At 38.7% G+C, this 22272-nt stretch overlaps 1 protein-coding gene across 1 annotated transcript in view; it reads left to right on the top strand.

Annotated features, from left to right (window-relative positions):
* Positions 1-22272, top strand: part of furinb (furin (paired basic amino acid cleaving enzyme) b) — a 101825-nt gene that overhangs the window by 60272 nt on the left and 19281 nt on the right. The window contains exons 4-9 of the mRNA XM_017485006.3: positions 1939-2034; positions 3829-3957; positions 4111-4187; positions 13180-13268; positions 14943-15115; positions 20975-21187. Coding sequence (XP_017340495.1) covers positions 1939-2034; positions 3829-3957; positions 4111-4187; positions 13180-13268; positions 14943-15115; positions 20975-21187 — 777 coding nt within the window. The remainder of the gene's footprint in view (positions 1-1938; positions 2035-3828; positions 3958-4110; positions 4188-13179; positions 13269-14942; positions 15116-20974; positions 21188-22272) is intronic.

The raw sequence follows: 22272 nt of genomic DNA, 5'->3' as shown, positions 1-22272 counted from the left end.
GAGTTGCAGTAGTATTATAGTATAATATTGAATTGTGTGTGGGGTGGGGAGGTGAATCAATATAGTTTGCAAAAAAAAAAAGTTCCTGGAAGGCCCCAGAGTTTGTTATATATCTACTGAGACATCTAAAAAATATCATGAAGACCTAAGAATTATCAAAAGGTTCTGGAAAAGTATCAGTCAGAGTTGGAATATTTTTTTAAATAATCAAAACTTAGAGCATCTTGCAGAGTACCAATATTAAACATTTGAAGAATATAGCACAACTGTGACTCTGTATAGAGGAGGCTGTACACCAAAGGTCAGTGACTAGATAAGGATGGCATTAGTCAGAGAAGCAACCAAAAGGCCAAGGGTATCTCTGAAGGATCTGGAGAGATCCACAGCTTAGATGGGAGAAGCTGTTCACAGGACAGCCATAATCTGGACATTCCACAAATCTGTGCTTTATGGAAGAGTGGCAAAAACAGCCATTATTGTGGGGCGGGGGCATAAGAAATCCTGTGCTGGAGACTCATATGGAAAAATGTTTTTTGATCTGATGAGACAAAAATTGAACTCTTTGGCCTGGCACAAAGTGCTAGATTTACCAAAAACCCAACACTGCTCAGCACCTTGAGAAAACCATCTCCACAGTGAAGCATTGTGGAGATAGCATCATGTTGTGAGGATGCTTTTAGTGAGCAGGGACTGGGAGTCTGGTCCAGGTTGAGGGAAAGATGGATGGAGCCTAATACAGGGCAAATCCTGTTGCGGTCTGCAAGATGAGACTGGGGCACCTTCAAACAGGACAATGATCCTAATTATACTGCAAAGCTACACTGGAGTGGTTAAAACCTGCCTGGGTTAAAATTGCCCAGTCAAAGCTCTGACCTCATTCCGATTGAGAATCTGTTGCAAGACAAGAAAACTGCTGTCCACCAACATTCTTTATCCAATCTGACATAACTTAAGCAATTTTGCCAAGAGGAATTAGCAAAGTATGAGGATCCAGATGTGCAAAACTGATATACAAGACATGTGGCAGAAGACTTGCAGCTGTAATCAATGTAGGTGGTTCTGCTAAATATTGGGGATGAATACTAATGTAATCAACAAATGTATGCTTTTTTGTTTAATTAAGCTTTGTCACAATAAAAATACATATATTGCATATTCAAACATTAGACATATTATGTAAATCAAATGCTAAAAATATCAATACATTTTTGTAAGAACGCTAAAAAAAATATGGAAAAGCAGAGAAAAGGCTAGGAATATGTGAAGAAGACTGAAACATGGGAAGCTGAGGGTTAAAGCAAGACACATGGTGACAGAGAAAAGGCCAAGAAAGATAAAGCACCTTAGAAAAGGGAAAGCGCTGAGACTTCATGTTTCTTTGCTCTTTGTACTCCAATGGAAGCTCAGATTAAAGAGCAGCAGTGCTGAGAAAAGTGTCCTGCTGGAATTTGTGGTTCTTGGTGTTTGTTGTGCATTTGTAGATGTAGGAGGGCCTGTGTCTATCTCCTCTGCTGTTTTAAAATCTCTGGTTAACACTAATGGTGTCTCTGCTACCCACAAGACCCTTATTTAGTTCCTCGAGCAGTTCCCAGAGGAGGAGCATGATGAAGACTTGGTCAAACTAGTCTCTCTCACTCACACACACACACACACACACACACACACACACACAATGGGGCTGTCAGATTAAATCGAGTGTGTTAAATGAGTTTGAACTCTACTGCAGAAAGGGGCATTTAAGATTCTGATTTAATGGTCTTGAGGGAATATTACATGCTTGAGATGTAAATGCAAAGGTAAAGGGAAGTGTAGGTTTCAAAGCACTGCAGGTGTATAGTGTCTGAACTTTTTAGTGTGTGTTGGTTTCAAAGCACTGCAGGTGTTTGGTATTTGAACCTTTTGGTGTGTGTGGGTGTGTACCTTTTGATCTCTTTTTAGGTGGTTTGGGCAGAACAGCAGGTTGCCAAGCAGAGAAGAAAGAGGGATATTTACAGCGAACCTACAGACCCAAAGTTCCCCCAGCAGTGGTACCTAGTAAGTGGATGAGCTTTACTCAGGAGTCTGTTCTTCAGCCATCTGCAATCAATCAGTGCTAATGAATTCTTTTTGTTAAACTGCTGTCGCACAAATTAACAAGACTGCCAATAGCTTTTGTTTTGGAATTTGCAATTAACACACTTACAGCGGTTTGTTTGTATTTTAATTTAATTTGTCAATTGAACACCACCATCTGTATTAAACTCTTTTTGCTCCTCCAATCATACTTGATTGGTATAATGTAGTCATATTCACTCCTTCCAAATATAATAAGTGAACAGAGCATTAGAGTCTGTCTACCAACTTTGACACTGTATTTTTAAAAAAGAATTAGTTAGTCAATTAACATGAAAAAAAAAGATGGGCAGGCAAACCTACAGAGAGGAAAAGAGAAAACTGAATGACAGGATACAGATCCTGTATAAGAAGAAGAATTTATTAAAATATTTCGTTCTTTCGGTCCAAGTCAATTTGCGTTCAAAAACATATGCAGAGCTCCTTTTAAATATGCTCTGTGGTGATAATGGAATGAGTGCTTTTGTAGGTGATTTATTTCCAGAGAGGAGAGCAGCCCATTTCAGTTATGAAAGTTGGCTGCTTTGCAGTGATATATAGAAAAGAGGCCAATTATCTAAAATCATGTCAGCAGTTGTTGTAGATGCACCAAGTTCTCTATGGTTTTCATAAAAGAGTGGATTCAACAGTGCTATTAAGACAGATAGATGTCACCATTGCTAAAAAGAGAGGACAAAGGGAAGAAGAAATAGTGGATGCTTTGGAAACATTGTTGAAAGTTCATGTTAAGTTTCAATAAAAAAGACAGAAAGAAAGTAGAGAGAAAATCAGAAAGAAGCTTGGGGTCTCCTGTCGGGTTTGCCATATATTTGCGTGTGTGTGTTTGGCTGACTCAGTACACTCCTTCCCTAGTTGAGGATGTGCTTATGCCTTCCTGCACCAAAGTGGCTCTCCCTGCTGACACCTACTGTGTGGGGAAATGGGCTACAGAAACTCAGTGTGTGTCTCCTGGCACTTTAGAAATGTCTATTTCTGTTGTTATTTGTCACTTTGCTATACTGCATTTCAACCAAGTACTGCTGGTGATTGTGTGTGTGTGTGTGTGTGTGTCTGTGAATGGATATTTAAAGAAGGTTACGGCAGTTTGAGACATTACCAAATTTACTGCTACAAATTTTAGTTGAAAAGCTTTGAACAAAGTATTAATAATAATCGCACATGATACATTGACATTTTTAAGAGGTATTTTAATAACAAAAAGTAAAAGGTATTTCAAGCATTATAAATAAAAGTACACATGAACTATTTCAGACTCCAATATTAGATGTGATTATATTCATATTTTGATTATATTTTGTTACAATGTGAACTTGTTTAAAAACAAGAAGGGTTATAATCATTTTCAAAAATTCTGCCAAATATTGGACAGTTGTGCAGTGCTGTGGCAGAATACAATAGAACATGCTGTAAAAAATCACACCCAAGCTATTTAAAAATTAATCACTTAACCTACATCACAAATGGCAGTAACTCTTAATTTGATGCACACTACTGAACTTGCTGCTCATACTTTATGTTCATTATCTAGAACCTATTATCTAGATCTATTTCTGTCATTAATTTTCACTGGACTTGCATTTGCTTGAGATATCCAGTGTGCTACCCCAAAGAGAAGCAATATTATAGTTTAATCTTTCAAGTTGAGTATACTGAGTACCCAGTCTTTTGTTCTCACCAGTCTGATATGTAGTCTGAAGTCTTCGTTTAATTTGGCAGTACAACCCCAGTCGGCGAGACCTGCAGGTGAAAGAAGCCTGGGCTCAGGGTTTCACAGGGAGGGGAGTTGTCATTACCATCCTGGATGATGGCATTGAAAAAGATCACCCAGACCTAATACAGAATTATGTGAGTATTTTCCTCAAATCTCAGAAGTTGCAAAGTCGGTATAGTCTCCTTAATAAATTACGTGTAGACACATAAATGGTAAAAACTATTTTATGCAGTCTTTTAATGAGAACTACAGCATTCCTATTCAGTGGATTGCACCTTTCTCTTCAGGATCCAGATGCAAGTTATGATGTGAATGACAGAGATTCTGACCCACGACCGAGATATACACAACTGAATGACAACAGGTACGGTTGACTTTTTCTTTTTCTTTTCCTGTCCTGAGCAGTTGGAGTATATTTGTGAGGGTTGCAAAGCCAAACATACTGCACACAATATGATGCCATACACCATCATCTGACTTTCTTGTATTAAAAAAAGTGTAAATCAGCTGCAGTTTCTGATTGTTTGGCATGTGAAACCACAAAAGTCTGGACATTTTTTTCATGATCTGCCTTTTTTATAGTCTGTGAAACACGTAAAGCACCTCCACCTATATGCTTCCATCAAACATTCATGTAAAATTCAGATGGAAATCTTATAACCCTGATTCAGAGTCACGCCGTTACCTCTTCTAAGGAGAGGATGTCCTTTCCTGTTTACCTCACTGTTCAACTTTCTCGTAATTTTCTCCAACTGAGTCCCTCACTCCCAAGCTGTCAGTACCCAGATAGCATTCAGATGTGGGCCAGTTCAGGCAGAGATGTGGCACTGCTGGCCATCTTTTGGCCTGAACAAAATGGATATGAGCCTGAGGTGGCTTACATGTAAAACAGCAAATATGGCCCAAATATCCTAAATAAAAAATGGAACTTTTTAGGCAAAGATGCAGTGCTCATGGCATTGTGTAATCTGGATGTGAAAAAGTGGCCCGTGTGGTAAATAGTGAATATGGCCCAAATATCACAAAACAAGGGCCACCTTTCGACAGTCGACAAAGGCTAATCTGGGTGTGAGCCTAAAGTGGCCCACAAACGACATAGCAAATATGGCCTGAATACATTGCACCAAATTTGGACCACTTTTTGCAAATGTATGGCACAGTCAGCATTGGCTAACCAGGATGTGAGCCTAATGTGGCCCACATCTGACATGGTAAATATGGCCTAAATATTGTTGAACAGTATTAGGCCACTTTAGGTAAAGATGTGGCACAACTGGTACAGGGTAATGTGGGTATGAAACTAAATTGGCCCACATATAATGCAGCAAATGTGGCCCAGTTATCTTAAAATATATCTGGGCCAATTTTGGTAAATATACGGCACAGCCAGCATTGGTTATGGCCTACATTTGACATGGCAAATATGCCCTAAATATTATAAAACAGACGTGGGCTACGTCTGTCTTAGATGCAGCATTTTTAGATTGGCTAATTTACATGTATGCCTAAAAAGGCCCATATTTGAAATGGTAAATATGGCTTCAATATTTTTCAACAGCATTGGGCTACTTTTGGTAGGATGCATGTCATGTTTCCCATAATGCCCCTCAGGCTACAAATATGGCCGCTGCAAACGACAACTCCCAAACCAACACACAGACACGTTCACCTTCTCTGGAATACTAATCAGACACGTCTGTTACCACTCACACACACACACACACACACACACACACCACCCTTTAAATAGACTGTTCGTCCATACAGACTTTGCGAAGTATACACTCAGTTACCATTGTCTCTGTCAATACCAAGCGGTCTCTGTTGTTTCTCTGGTTTTGATTCTGTTTTGTCCTTGACTCTGAGTATCTTCTTAACCTGTTTCAGTCTGTTTGCATGATCGCCTGATCTTTGCATGTCTTCGTTTTTGATATTTGCCCTGCGTTTTGGATTGTTGTTTTCTCATTAAAGCTGCCATACCTGCAGTTGCTTCCTCTCAGCCTCTACATGACAATGCAACACAATCATTGTTTATTTTTCATTATTCTTTTGAGCATTTCTGCTTTAGACAGGCACAGGGGAGAAAGACAGGAAATACTGTATGTTTAATATTCTGGATCCAGAATTCACTTACAGTGTCACTGATATTCAGTCCATCAGTCACCAAAGTTTTATTGGCACAGCATGCACACACACACACAAGCAAACACATTACACACACCTACCTGATTTTTGTATAAGGCTGAGATATTGTGGCCCAGAAAAGGTACAGTTATGGTGTATTTGGTTCGTTCTTGGCTGACATGTGGCCATGCTGCGACCTGCTTGTGGCTCAGATCAGGTAAACATGACCAGACCGTCAAAGTGTCAAAATTCCATGCAGCATTTGGGCCAGATGAGGAAATGGAATGTGGCCCAGAATATAAACAAACTGTGGCCCAAATTAGGGTCAATTCTGCATTATTTATTTTGTTCTTGGCTGGCATGCGCCATTGCTATGACTTGCTTATGGCCCAAATCTGGGAAACAGGAGTGGACCGCCCAAGTGCCATCAATCCACACGGTATGCAGGCTGGATGAAAGTGTCAGGTGTGGGCCGGATCTGGCCCACAGCAATTTTGCTGTCTGGGTAACCTGTAGTAGCTCTCTTTCTCTCTCTCTTTCTTCCTCTCTCTCTCTCTCTCTCTCTCTCTCTCTCTCTTTCTCTCACTCTCTTACTGTATCCTCACTCCCTCCTCCTCCAATGTTCTGTTTGACATGCAAATTTTCCATGCACATTTAATGCTATTATGTTTCAAAACAATTTTTGCTGATCTTATCTATTCTAATGTCAAAGATTCTATCTATCTCCTTACGGATATTATTGGATTCTTTGCTCTCCCTTTTCCCCTTGACATTTTTTCCTCATCTTCGTTTTCTCTCTGGGATGTCCTCTCTCCATGTCTCTCTCAGCAAATCCATTGAGGATATATCAAAGGCGCTAAAGGATTTTTGTTGTTTACACTGTCCCATTGTTTATATTTCTCATTCTCATTGAAAGTCTAAATTAAAAACCACTAGTTAAACTGCGATTAAAAGCTGATGGACCCCAGGGAACACTCCTCTCCCAGCGCTCAGCCCAGCCATAAGTTTATGTCAGGAACAGACCCTGACAGAAATGTTGGGGATTTGCCTCAAGTCCCAGGCGTTCTGGGCTGTCTGCCAAAGCTGCTTTTCAGGCATTGCCTCACTCTTTTTATTCTTATTTTAAATTCAACACTGGATTGAAGCAGAAAAGAAGCCAAGCAAGCCTATAATGAGTTTGTTAAAAAACACTCCCATGATCTCTTGGGTCTCCAGCCCAGCTGTTATGCCTGGTTTCTATGTGTGCATGCGTCTGTATGAGAGAACGAGAGAGAACATGACAGAGAGATGGATAGAGAATTTTGTATGTTTGCTCTTCATGTGGTTGCTCTGTTCTCACCAGATGGACCATGGAACAGTATAAGGTGGTTAAAAGCTCCTCATGTCAGGAAGACACACTCTTTTTCACTCAATGATGCAAGAGGGGTAACACAGAGGGGAATAAACAAGTCTCTACTATGCCTATGTCTTTACCACAGCTCACAAGCTTTGAAAAAGCCATCAGGAAACAATGCACCACTCACACATTCGAGCTGTCAAGATGATTATACTCTAGTGAATCGATTCAAGTCCATGAAATGAGAGAAAAAATTGTGTTTCTGTCAATAGCAGTGAAGTTGCATAGCTCTTCAGCATAGCTGCATAGCCAAAACCGAGAACAAATGGAAGAACACCATAATTTCCACTGAGCTGCCACTCCCACTGTGACGAATGTGCTCACCTTGAAATAAGAATAAATGAATAATATGTGTAAGGAGTCTGTATTAAAGAGAGAGGAGCCACATGTTCTGTGACAGTCAGCTCATTTTCTAACACATCTGTATGCATACTTTCAGGCATATCTTATCTTATTTTAAGGCATAAGATATATATGTGCCCCCAGAAATGTATTTGATTGAATCCTCTGTCTGGTCCTGCATGTACATGCCCTGTCTTGTTTCTTTCTCCATAATGCACAATGAATACCAAAGCCCCAAGAAGTGAGGCACGTTTTAGAGTTAGAAAAGCCTGCAAAGCCTGTGTGTCTCTCAATCTGCATTTATCAGTCGTATAGATTTAGAGTTGTGTGTCACGCCACGTTGTGTGTAAGACTTCAGCTTCTTCACTAGTCTGTCTATTAGGCAAGCTGTCCCTGCTCTGGATCTTATCAGTGCTGCATAGATCAGTGTGTATTCTCCATTAGCCAATCCCTCAGGGCAGGCCTGGCAGAAGGACAGTTTGTTTGTTTTACAGGTCTCGTTCAGATGTTCATCTAAAAAAACGTAATTAAACTGAAGAGTTGCATCACTCCAATTATACTCGGCATCATGTGACACAAACCATTCCCTCCAATCTGCCATGACAGTCGCCACAGGCAGCACTTAAGCGAGTCAGGGAAAGCTGCCTCCTCATCCAGAAGCTCTTGTACTCAAAAGAGCATGAATTAGGAATTAAACTGTGGCAATTTTTGCAGTAGGAGGAAAGAGTTCTCAGTTCTGGAAAACACTAAGCATACAGTAAGTAAGCATCTGCCCTAGTTGAAGGGTTGTATTCAGGATTTATTTTTCTTTCTCATTCTTTCCCTCTTTGTCTCACTGACACTTTCACTTTTCTTCATGTAGAGTATGTGGGATTTTAAAGCTTGAGGGTTGAGTTTAGCTGGCTGGAAAATGCACTAATCCCTTTAGTTGGAACATAATCCGGCTCCATTGAATAACTGAGCAAAGATACCATGCTGCTCTAAGCACATGGCCAGACTGACACTCAGATTCACATCAAGTAGGACATCTTTTGACTGTAGATAAATCTTTTATGCAATAACTTTATGCATTTATATATCTATAGAAAAGGATGGAAACAAAATGAAAGAAGAAAAATCAACCTTTGTGCTTCTGCTGATGTGTTTTCCTATTGGTTTGTTACTATTCCTTTTTGTTTTCTGGCTCATGGACAAATATGGCCACTGCAGGCCGGCACCTCTCCACATCAGATCTGTTTTTACACTGAAACTGATGTAGGATAAAGAAAAAGAGGGATGATTGATTTGGTCTAAATTTACTGTTCTTCCTGTATGGCCTTAAGGTACTGGCTTTAGCATCATTCATGATATGAGACAGATACATAGCCAAACATCATGTGTTTCATGATCCGTGTTCCACTTTTTGTCCATGACTGATCGTGTTTATTGTTAATAAGTGTCAGTGATGTGTGTCATTTCACTGCCCGCTAGTGCTATTTGGTGCCTGATAGAATAAAGCTGCTAGCTGAATGCGTAGGAGACTCGCTAGCTTTATCTGTTATGTGATAGGAGGATGTGCCAAGAGTACTGCAATTCCACGTTTATCAGCTGCAGTGTGTGAAATGATACAGAGGATACTTCAAAGTGGCAGTGAGCTGCCGGAGATTTACTTATGACAAAAAAAAAACTGAAAGCATCACCACAATCCTAACTTCATGGTGATTAAATAGGGTTATCGAGTAAACCCTCACCATCCATCATGCTTAAAATAAAAGCACTGAAGCTGTAAGAAATTGACATAACATAGCACTTGCTGTCCATACCCAGGAGTAAATGATGGTTTGAAAACTTTTATATTTGGAAGGCTGCCAGTGGGCTGGCCTCGATATGTTTGCTTCTTTCAAGGGAAAAGGTTTTATTTATTTATTTATTGTGTTATTGTCTGGAACATGGCACAATATTTCAGCTGTTAGTATTGCTGCTTGCAGAAAAAAGTCATAAATCCATGAGCAAAAAGCAGTTCATATTGTGCCGTAGTTGTTCGATTTGAATCCCCATGAGTGACATCAGTCACTTGCAGCAATATAGAATTGTGAAAAATAAAGCCATTGCTCACTGGCTGGATCGTTATGAATGTTTATTTTCTGTAAGCTTTCCAGTGTGTGTCTCCAGATACAGTACCCACCAGATGTATTAGTACCCTATTCGATGTGGTCTTCTGCTGTTGTAATCCACCTCAAGATTTGTTGTGTTGTGTATTCTAAGATGCTTTTCTGTTTATCATGGTTGTAAAGAGTGCTTATTTGAGTAGCTATAGATGCCCTCTCAGCTCAAACCTGTCTGGTTATTCTCATCTGATCTTTCTCATCACAAGGATGCTTTTGGTTTTGCGTGTGAAAATCCCAGGAGATCAGCAGTTTCTGAAATATTCAAACCAGCCCATCGGGTACCAGCAACCATGCCATGATTAAAGTCACTGAGATCACATTTGTTCCGCATTCTGATGTTTGATGTGAACAATAACTAAAGCTCTTGACCTATATCTGCATGAATTTATGCACTGTTTTTCTGCCACATGATTGACTGATTGGATAACTGCATAAATGAGCAAGGGTATAGGTGTAAAGTACTGTCTATCCCATTTTTTAAATACAAACTGTTTAGAAGTTTTGAGAAAGAAGACTTTACCAAGCATTATTAGAACTAAAACTGGCATCATGTGTTGTGGTCAGATGAGACCATAATCAAATGTTTCGGTCACACACACCATCGGCAAAAGAGACAAAAAGGAACAGCTTACAAGGTATGCCCCTAATGCCCCACTGTAAAATATGAACGTGGATCAGTGATGCTTTTGGGTTGTTTTGTGGTTGATTATTCCAGGGCTCTTATGAAGATACCAGCATATCTCAGCCCAGAACCTGGTTGCCTCTGCCAGGAGGTTCAGACTTCACCATACAGTAGATAATAGAGATGCACTGATGTATCAGCCAATAATCGTTATCGGCCGGTAAAGGCAATTTTTCACACTATGGGCCATCGGCCAATAGTTTAAAATCATCCGATGATCAGGGCCGATTATATCCGGTCAATCAGAAGAGGGTGGGAAAACACAAAACTGCAGTTTGTAAGCTCTGTAAACTCTGCACTGCTAAAATTTTACACCGGCCGCTTCAGAGTTTCGGCGTCGAGTCTAAAAAAATCTTTTGCCGCACTGTTCGCACTGAATTAAAGCGCCAGTACACCGTTGAAAGATTTAAATGAAGATGAGTTGACAAAAAAGTATATATTGCACAGACAAAATATATTTGTAGAGTAGTTTATTTCATATCCAGTTAATGTTAATATATAAAAAAAAATTATATATAACCAGTTTGATGTCAGTGATGAAGTAGAAATGCTTTTGTTTATGGTGAGCGAATGTGAGACTAACAGGAGGTTTTTAGAATTCAGTCAATGTTAATATGAATTAATAACATTCAATAAGTTAAGAAATCTTACTTTAATCTTCAGAATTTAGTTCATGTGTTAATATTAATGTGAATTTGTGTTTTCTGGTTATGAGAACAGTTACTGTGAAACAACTTGTTGAAATGGAGAGAATAAAGTTTTTATTTGCATTTCTTTCAGAATTGTGGAATTAATTATTATTAATTTTAAAAAAGGCATAAAAGGCAGAACCACTAAACTATCGGTGTCTGCCGATATCACTCTGAATAATCGGTTATCGGTACCGGCTGAGAAATTTAGTATTGGTGCATCTCCACTAGATAAATCTTTCAGTATGATGATAAGCCAAACATGTTTCGGCAACAATACAGAAATGGGGAAGTCCATACAAAAGCCTAAGAATGTTAAGGAGCTTAAAATGTCCTTCATGGAGAAGTCCCTCTATGACATAACAGGAAGAAACTCAATACTGCTATTCTATCCAAGGCAAGCATCATAAAATATAAATTGTACGGGTGCCAACAATTTTGAAACCAGTGTTTCTACAGAATAAAATGTACTAATTAATAATTTTTATGTGTTTGAATGAACATGTTTATTATACATATATTTATATATGCATATAAATATAAATGAAGATGAAGAAATACACATTATACATATAAATGTTTGTTCATTGTCATGAAGGGTGCCAATAATTCTGGAGGGCACTTTATTGAAACCATATTTTTCTGAATGAAGGACAGAGTATAGATAGATTAAGGCTTATGCTATGAATGACTAGCAATATGAACTGACATGAGCACAGCATTTCTTATTCATGAGCCATTTTACAGCGTTGGCCATTTGTCATGATAACTGTCATCTATTACTCCATGAACGAGCCACATCTTTGTTTCATGAGACCTGACAAGTTTCTTCTCTCAGCAATACTAGATTTGATACAGCATTATCGTAGAATAGCATTACTAAGATCTGTACTTCTGTGTGAGGACTAACCCTAATAAAAAGCAGTGTCAGTGATGAAAGTGCTAGTGTCATTCATAGCTTGAGAGAAATGGATCCATAAAATGTAAATTTAGTGGAATAAATATTTGGCTTGAAGATCCAAGGTGTCATGAATTAGATAAATGCAGCATGTAGCAGCTTTGGAGTTTACTGCTAATCTACATTCATTAACTAAAATTAATTGAGCCATAGATGCAAAAGCCCATTTCTTTGGAAGGAGAGCTTGGGGTTTTTTATATATATTGTGGAGTACTCTTCCCATGGACTATGAATTTATTTTCCTTGATTTAAAGGAATTTCTATAAGTCGTCTTGTACGAATGATTCACTGTCGCATGTTTTTGAAAGGAAAAGCTATTTCCTTATTTGTGATATGTTCCGTGTGTGTTGCTGTGTGTGTTACTTTCATGCCAATAGTAGAGGACAGGCCTAGACCTTCTGCTCATTTCTGTGAAATTGATAGATCAATTGGATGTGCTAGAGAGACATACACTCCTAGTGGATATATGGGTGTTTGTGTGTGTGTGGGCAAGTGTGATAGCACACAGAATGAAATCTTTGCTGAGGGTGCGTAGCAGCTGTTTTTGGCAGTGTCATAGAGCCCACACATGCAGAAGAAACTTTCTATTTAGCTCAACATTTCTTTCCAGATGTTGAAATTTTGCAGCATGAGAGCACTACAGCCAGACCCAGATGCTACACTCTACGCCCACCCCCCTGCAGATACAACTGTATTGCTATGGGAACAGGGACAAAAAACTATCGAGTATGGTCATGTTTTATGAGGCTTGCAGTCTGACTCAAGCAATAGGATGCTAATGCTTTTTTATTGGATTATGTTTTTTGGCATGGCTTGGCATTTGGTATTTAGGTTATGGATTTGAGTTGAAATTTTATTGAATGTGAATTGAATTAGAATTAGATTGTATTGGATATAGATGAAAGACTGTTGGTTCACAAGGTGATGCCACCAAAAGATATATGAATACCTAAGTGGCCTCTCTCTCTCTCTCTCTCTCTCTCTCTCTCTCTCTCTCTCTCTCTCTCTCTTGCTTTAGACATGGGACTCGCTGTGCTGGAGAGGTGGCTGCTGCAGTGAACAATGGTGTCTGTGGAGTAGGTGTGGCCTACAATGCCAAAATTGGAGGTGAGTGATGCAATTTGGGAGTTGAAATGGAAGATTTATGTTTAATAATGAACTCCGCTAATCTACAGTTGGAGCCTGACTGCTACAACTGCTAATCCTCAAATCTGATACATCAGATCATAGTTATTGCCTCCTGTGCATTTGTTCTAGGTGATCAATCTCAATTACCCAGATATATACCTGTACCAACTCAAATCTGAATCATCATAGTGGTTTATCAATATCAGGAGGGGATATGTAGTTCTGTATTCCAGTCACAGACAACATAGGCAGCTGGTAGACCTGCATTCTCTGCCTTTCATTTTAATGTTTTCATTTTGGACATTTATAACTGTGTCTTTAAACATTTGCTTAAATGTATTCAGGCATGTGTGTGTGTGTGTGTGTGTGTGTGTGTGTGTGTGTGTGTGTGTGTGTGTGTGTGTGTGTGTGTGTGTGTGTGTGTGTGTGTGTGTGTGTGTGTGTGTGTGTGTCTGTCTGTCTGTATGTATGTGTCTGTCTGTATGTATGTGTGTCTGTGTCTGGCTAGGCATCTGCATACATCAGGGGAGAGAGTAGATGCTGCTATATTTGCCAGTCACAGTGCATTTGTGAGTGACTGGGCAGCTGAGTGGATTAGTGCCTCAACCTGTGACACCAGGGCAATGCAAGATCTGACTTCCATTCAGTCTTGCTACTCTTCATTACTGTGATTTTAACTGCAAGGTTATTGGCAGCATACTCCTTTCAGCTGAGAGGAAACTCTCTGTGTTATTCTGACGGACACCTATTCATCAATTATTTTTCCCTTCTGCCTTTTGTTATCTCTCTCTATCTGTCTCTCTCTTTCTCTCTCTCTGTCTCTTTTCTATCTCTTCTTCTGACCTCGTTATCCTGGAATTACCTGCATTCTTTCATTGATACATTCTTTCTTTTTTTGTACTTTTACTTAATTTCTTCTCAGCAATTTTAAGCATTGTCAGTTCACTGTATTTTGTCTTCCTGTTTAACACAATATCTACCAACAGGGGAGGGTGAGGGCTATCACAAGCTTCCTCCAAGACACATGAAGGCAGCTACTGCATATTTTAAACTGCTGTTGCTGCAGTGTCAGAGGGGAGCTGAACAGACTCCGAGGAGAAAGCACTAACTTTCCTCTTCAGCATACATTAGATAACATACGCCTACAATTGGCTCGTGTTGACAGGGGTGACAGTACATTTACATGTACTCATTAGGCAGATGCTTTTATGCAAAGTCATTTACAATTAAGTTGAGCAGATGAAGGTTAAAGGCCTTGCTCAAGGGCCCAACATTGGCAGTGTGGATGTGCCATGATTTGAAGTTTGATCAGTGAACTGAAACTTTAACCACTGAGCCACCACTGCCTCAGAGCAATTGCCATCCTACCCATCCATAGAGCAGGGCAGAAATGTGCTTCATTTCTATGTTTTATTTAGCACTTACTGATACAACTGCAGATAATGGTAGTGAAGGTTTAATAAAATATATTGCATGTCTGAAAAAAAAAAACAAGCAAATATACATTGTATGTATATGAATGATTTAGATTGACACAGACCTGTACTCCATTGTGGCATATAAAACTAAATAAGATTTCTGTGCGTGTTTGTGTGTGTGTGTGTGTGTGTGTGTGTACTGTATAGTAATTGTGAGCTCTTTCTTTCTTGGAAGGTGTGCGTATGTTGGATGGCGAGGTGACAGATGTGGTGGAAGCTCAGTCTCTAAGCATCAACAATCAACACATCCATATATACAGTGCCAGCTGGGGCCCAGAGGATGATGGGAAGACGGTGGATGGCCCTGCCAAACTGGCTAAGGAGGCTTTTCTGCAAGGTGTCACTGAGGTCAGTGTGTGGAATTGCAGGTCAAGCTGGTTAAGCTACACTAGAATCGGCATACAGAATGCTCCTTGCCTCTGCTACCTCACATTTTAGTGATTTATGTGTGTCAAGATCCGATTGAGTGTGGTGACACTCAGCTTTTACAGCTCAGTTAAATGTTTTGATGCAGCTCAGGACAAGACCATTCAAAGAGAAGCTTATTATCACAGAGCTCAGCAGGTTTGTCACATCTAGAAGGATTTCCCAGATCTTTGATGATGGAAAATGCGCTTTGTAAATCTTTCTGTTCTTTTGGGGGTTTTTTGTTTGTTTTCGCAACACACCTCCACTCGTCATCTTGCACACTGCTGGAGTTAATGCACACGTATGTACTCAGCACAGTACTTGAAATATGAGATATGAAATATGCTGTGTTCAACCCCCCTGTGTAAGTGGTAATTCAACTGTCGGAAATGCGTCATTTTCAACCTCCAAAAGGACACCTCCATGGTTGTCCTTTGTTAACCACACAGCTAATTGTGATGAGTGATGTATATTTTCCTCCTCAAACAGTGAACTGTATAGTTAATGCTATATATTTAACAAGGAAATATGTCTTTATGTTGATTAATCTAAATCACATGATTGTATGTACAGTATAGCTCATTTAAAGTTAAGAAGTGCTGCTTTGTTTATTTCTGATGCTTTGCACAGCCATGGATGTGATGTTACTTTTTAAACAAGGTTTACCCCCCTTCTCAGCCACACCGAGTGAAGTCTCCTGTTTACTTATTGCTTAAATGTTTTTGCCAAACTGTCATGAAGAGAGGCTAAAACAATATATTAGATGCAAAGCACCCAAAAACCTAAAAAAGGACTCACTTTGCGAAGTCTCGTTTGCTGTTGCTTCATTATCAAGCCTTTTTTCTCTCTGTAGCGAACTGCCAGCTGTATTAACATTAAACCATTCACCTAAAACATGACAGGAGACAGTGGGTCATTAAACTAGTTTGTATTTTATTATATTGTTTCCCTATATTTGTGTAAAATGAGTATCATACAAACATCTTGCTATACAGCTATGCAATTTTGCTATACAGGTTGCATAATCATATTATCTTTGTAAAGATAAAATGCACAATGTACAGAAATGGTTTTGAAATTTCAATGGATCTGTGGAGTTTAAAATAAACTTGTACAAGTGGAAAAAATAGACACAAAGAATAAAACAAGGGTATCACTTCAGCCGGTGTGGATTAAAATGCCTCTTTTTTTTTTTAAAGAACTGAATGAGTTCTTAAACACTGAACTTTACTCAACATCTCTGGTGTGAATTGACCTTTAATAGTAATCAAAATATAGTGGAACATTTTATTTAGCTCTTATTGTGTTTCACTGGCTTAAATAGGGGCCATGAAAAGCAAACGTGTATGAATCGGGTTGCAACGGAAAAGAACAGTTTCACTTCAGAAAAGTGCTTCTGCACAGCTGTAAGTTAAGTACATTTGTGTTTTTGCTGCATCGGAATCCCTCGTTCTCAAGGATCAATGTTGACTGATGGTCAAGAACAACATACTTGGTAATTACGGGTAATATTCACTTACCTAGTGTTGTCTGTAGAAATTTTTTGTAGGCCAGCCAGCAATTGCTGCTTGTAATGAACATACTGAGTTTTATGTTTAAGATGTTTTATCAGGTTACTTGTATTGCAGGACAATGTTGTAATGTGTCTCCTATTGAAATTTTCGTAGAAATTTAATAAAGTACAGACTTTCAGCTTTAATTTAGGGTGTTTACGTCCAAATCAGGCGAATGGTGTAGGGATTACAGCACTTTTTATACTTTATAAGGGACCATACATAATTGCACAAGCTAACATAACATTAAAATAGCATTTTAGTACTTTGTTGCAAATCCTTTGCAGTCAATGACTTCCTGAAGTCATAAACATCACCAGACAATGGGTTTCTTCCATGGTGGTGCTCTGCCAGGGTTTTACTCCATCTGTCTTCAGTTCCTGCTTGTTCTCGGGGGATTTTGCCTTGATCAAGTAAAATGCAGCTCAGTCGGATTTAGAACATTCCTCTTTGCCCTAAAAAAAATCTTGGGTATGTTTCAGTCATTGTCCATCTGCAGTGTGGAGCACCATCCAATTAATTTTGAACCATTTGGCTGAATCTGAGCAGATAATACAGCCCTATGCACTTCAGAATTCATCCTGCTGCTTTCTTTAAGATAAGATAGGAAGATAAGCTAAGATAAGATGTACCTTTATTGATCCCCCGTAGGGGAAATTCAAGTTGATACAGCAGCAGAAGTAGGAGGAGTAACATCAAAGAAAAAGAAAAAAGAAAAGAAAAGCAGTCACGTCATTAATAAATACAAAGGAACCAGTTCCATTGACAGCCATTCATGCCCACACCAGAAGATGAGTCTGTACGCTTCGTATCATGAGGAGTTCTTTCCCTTCTCCATACTTTTCTCTCCCCATCATTCTGGTACAAGTTGATCTTTGTCTCATCTGTCCGCAGAATGTTGTTCACAAATATTATTTTAGATATTTTTTTCTTGTCTTCCTGTTTTTGAGGCATACCAATGGTTTAATTTTGTGGTTAAGTAGGGTTTTCTGGGTGTTTTGGTGTCACTAGTGTGTTAAGAATGCTATCCCTCTGATTTGTTTAGATTTTTCCAGCCTAATGATGGCTCGCTTCACTGGCTGTAACAGCTCTTAGGACTTCATTTTTGAGAGTTAACAGCAACAGATTCCAAATTCAAATACAACAATCAACTCTAGACATTTGATTTACTTACTTTTAAGTTACATAGTGAAGGAATAACACACACCTGGCCGTGGAATGGCTGAGCAGCCAATTGTGTAATTAAAAGTGATATAAAATACATTCAAATTAAAGCTGAAAGTCTGCGATCTCAGCTAATAATATTCATTATTTATTTTCAACTCGATTATATTGTGGTAGACCACTAAAATAACAATAACTTATGTCCAAATATTTGTGGATCTGACTGTGGATTTGTTTTGGAAACTAATTTAAAATATAAGCATGTATGAAATGTGTATGTACAATATTTTTTAATACACAATTATTCTGCTATCATGAAACTATCCATGTATAAATGGCAAGAGAAGTGCATTCTGAGTTAAATATTCACAATGCTAATTGAATAGCTATAAAGTATCCTGGCAACATTAGCTTCCATTACAACTACATTTGGTGTAAATGGAAAATTGGGCATTTTAATTTTGCCTGAACTATTTTTTATTCCTTCATTTCTCTCATTATTTATTTCTTATTTGTCATGCCTTTGCTTATTCGGTCCATTTTAGCTGCAAATGTCTCTCTCTGCTCAGATGCTCCTTTTTTCTTTCAGTCCCCAGGGTCACACCATGGCCTCTCTAATTTTCTTATTCCGTGAATCAAATTTGAATGACATTTCAGTGTAGCAAACTTGCTGTTTGCTTGATTATTTACAGTGGCAAGAAAAAGTATGTGAACCTTTTGGAATTTCATGGTTTTCTGAATAAATTTGTCATAAAATGTGATCTGATCTTCATCTAAGTCAAGGGTATTGACACATATAATGTGTCTAAAATAATAACACAAAAAAATTCTGATCCCTGATGTATTTATTGAGAACAGCAAAAAAAACCTCATAGTGCATGTGGAAAAAGTATGTGAACCCTTGAGTTAATGACCTCAAAAAAGCTATTTGGAGTCTTGTTAAGAAAAGGAGTTTGGAGGTGTGGACTACAGCTACTTTGACTGATAAAAGCCCCTCAAACTTTTGAAGTTTGCTCTGCACAAGAAGCACATGTGAGCCATGCCTCACCAAAAAGAGCTTTGAGAGGATCTACGATCAAGAATTGTTGCTTTACATAAAACTGTCAAGGGTTACAAAGTGATTTCAAAGACTTTAGAAATTCACCAGTCTACAGTTTGGCAAACATTCTACAAATGGAGACACTTTGGGACTGTTGCTACTCTACCAAGAATTGGGCGCCCAGTCAAAATGACACCAAGAGCACAATGGAGACTCAGCAATGAGGTAAAGAAACAACCCCGAATGACAGCCGAAGATTTGAAGGCATCATTGGAACTGGCTAACATCTCTGTTCATGAGTCTACAATACGTAGAACATTGAACAAGGAGGGTATCTATGGCAGGACACCACAAAGCAAGCCACTGCTTACTAAAAAGAACATTGCTGCACGCCTGAAGTTTGCAAAAGAGCACATTGACACTCCACAGCGGTATTGGCAAAAAGTTTTGTGGACTGATGAAACTAAGATTGAACTGTTTGGAAAAACCACACAGCACTACTTCTGGCGTAGAAAGGGCACGGCATATCATCATGAAAACATCATCCCAACCATAAAGTATGGTGGAGGAAACATTATGATTTGGGCCTGCTTTGCCGCATCAGGACCTGGCCAGCTTGCAACCATTCAGGGGAAGATGAACTCCCAAGTATATCAGACAATTCTTCAGGCTAATGTGAGAATGTCTGTACATCAGCTGAAACTGTGTAGAAGTTGGGTGATGCAACAGGACAACAACCCAAAACACAGAAGCAAGTCCACAACAAAATGGCTTCAGAAAAACAAAATCCACATTTTGGAGGGGCCAAGTCAGAGCCCAGACCTCAACCCAATAGAGATGCTCTGGAATGATTGAAGAGAGCCATATACATGAGACGTCCAAAGAATATGACAGAGCTAAAGCAGTTCTGCCAGGAAGAATGGGCTAAAATTCCTTCTGAACGATGTGCAGGTCTGATCCACAGCTACAGGAAGCGCCTGGTTGAGGTTATTGCTGCCAAGGTGGGTCAACCAGTTATTAATTCTAAGGGTTCACTTACTTTTTCCACTGCCATTTTGAATGTTGAATTAGTGTGTTCAATAAAGACATGAGGGATCAGAATTTTTTTTTGTGTTATTATTTTAGACACATTGTATTTGTCAATACCCTTGACTTAGATGGAGATCAGATCACATTTTATGACAAATTTATGCAGAAATCCATGAATTTCCAAAAGGTTCACATACTTTTTCTTGCCACTGTTTGTAAAAGGTGTGTGTAGACTGTATCTGTTCAGAGTCAGTGACACTGAGAAAATGTTCAGCACTGCACATAACAAGCAAATAATGTGTGATCTTTCCAAACACTGTTTTCTCCTTATGATGCACTGGAAATTTGTTTAGAAATTTTCTCTGTTATGCTGTGAGAAAAGGAGTTTGGCTAATTTGAATAGATTTAATAGTACGTTCTGTTTGTTGTTACATTATCACTTCAGTGAGGATTTGTTTAGTGGTAGTACTGTACCAAATATTGGTGTTTAACTGCAGATAATGGTAGTGAAATGTTAATGCAGATGGGTGAAAGAATAAAGGGAAAAACATGGCTCTATTATGCTGTAGGGAACATTTTACTAGCATGGTTTGAGTCCCCTTTGAGGGAAGCATCACACCAAAATCAATGCATAGTTATTCTGACTGATCAACTTTATTAAACGTATGATGAAACATTTATATCCTGATGGGAGTGATCTCTTCCAGGATGACAGTGCCCCCACCCACAGGGCATTAGGGCTCACGGAATGCTCTCATGAGTAATATGTAATCTAAACCCCAATTTCCCTTCAGTACAGTTAAAGAGACTTGTAGAATCTGTGACAAGCAGTTCTGGTGCCTTGTGGTTGCTGAACATCATACTAAGACACTTGGTTTTTGGTTTTTATATTTCATTTGTCACACATTTGTATATAGAGAATTTATGTGCATGTGTATTTACTCCATTGTGGCATACAAAGCAAGATGAGTTTGTGTGTGCGTGTGTGTGTGTGTCTCTGTCTGTGTCATGTAGGGTCGAGGCGGTCTGGGCTCTATTTTTGTGTGGGCGTCAGGTAATGGTGGCCGGGAGAAGGACAGCTGTAACTGTGATGGATACACCAACAGCATCTACACATTGTCCATTAGCAGCACGACTCAATATGGCAATGTGCCATGGTACAGCGAGGCCTGCTCCTCCACACTCGCTACCACCTACAGCAGTGGCAACCTCAACGAAAAACAGATTGTGAGTATTGCACACACTCATGCTACATTTTTGGCTGAAACTGAAATGCAAGCCACACACTAGGCTAAAAAACAAAACCTAAATGCCACATATTTATTATTATCGTTATTAATTTGCTATTATGTAATGCCATTCTTACTGGCAAAGCTTACGATCATCAGCAAAGCAAAAAATTCTCAATTCTATAATCTAGTTTATGCATCTTAAATTTTATTTTATCTTAAACATAGAAACAGTACTATATGTAGACTTACATACTCAGATTAAATAGAATTAGAAAATGTTTATTTTTTATTATCTTTTTTATTGTGAAAAGGCTAACTAGACACAGCAAAATGTTTTTTATGGATCAGTCTTATTAGGCACACAACATATTTTAGTGTGCCATTGGAATCTGTGTAAAGAATAATTGATGACAGGCTGTCAAACTGTTAGAAAATTACAGTTGATTTTGGTTTCATGCTGATAATATAAAAATTGAATAAATAAATAAATATTGATAGGCCTACTTGTTCACAGGGGTTTTGCTTTTTTTTTTTATTACTGCAGAAAATAGAACAAATAAATAAATATTGATACTTGATGGCAGGCTTTTCTTTCTCATTACTGCAATCACACGTGCTCTTTTGCACTCACTTTCGTTTCTCTCTCTCTCTTTCTCTCACTCTCTCTCTCTCTCTCTCTCTCTCTTTCTCTCGCCTCCGCTTCAAGTGACCGCCTTGCCACCATGGGTGCGATTTTTTTTTTTTTTTTTTAGTAAATAAATGGCCCGTCATCAGTTATTATTTACTTGTTTCTGGAAAATTTTAATTGTCTGTCATTTTGTTTGTTGTTAGATCTGTATAATGTGGTGGACACTAGGCTAACTTTTCCGTTAGTTCAGTTAACTCGGCGAAGTGATATGGAACTGTAATGCATTCAAGACCTGCCTGGAACTACTTTAGCTGTGCATTAACTGAAAAATAATTGCACACCTTAAAACGTCTGTCTGCCAATCAGAATCAAGTATTAAACAGCACTGTGGTATAAAAATGCATAATTTAGTCCTTAAATGCAAAGACCATTATACAAGGAACAACTATTAT

The sequence above is a fragment of the Ictalurus punctatus genome, chromosome 14 (genome assembly GCF_001660625.3).
Source record: "Ictalurus punctatus breed USDA103 chromosome 14, Coco_2.0, whole genome shotgun sequence".
Taxonomy (NCBI): Eukaryota; Metazoa; Chordata; class Actinopteri; order Siluriformes; family Ictaluridae; genus Ictalurus; species Ictalurus punctatus.
Note: the sequence above shows the minus strand (reverse complement) of the source record. Positions and strands in the feature narration are given on the sequence as shown.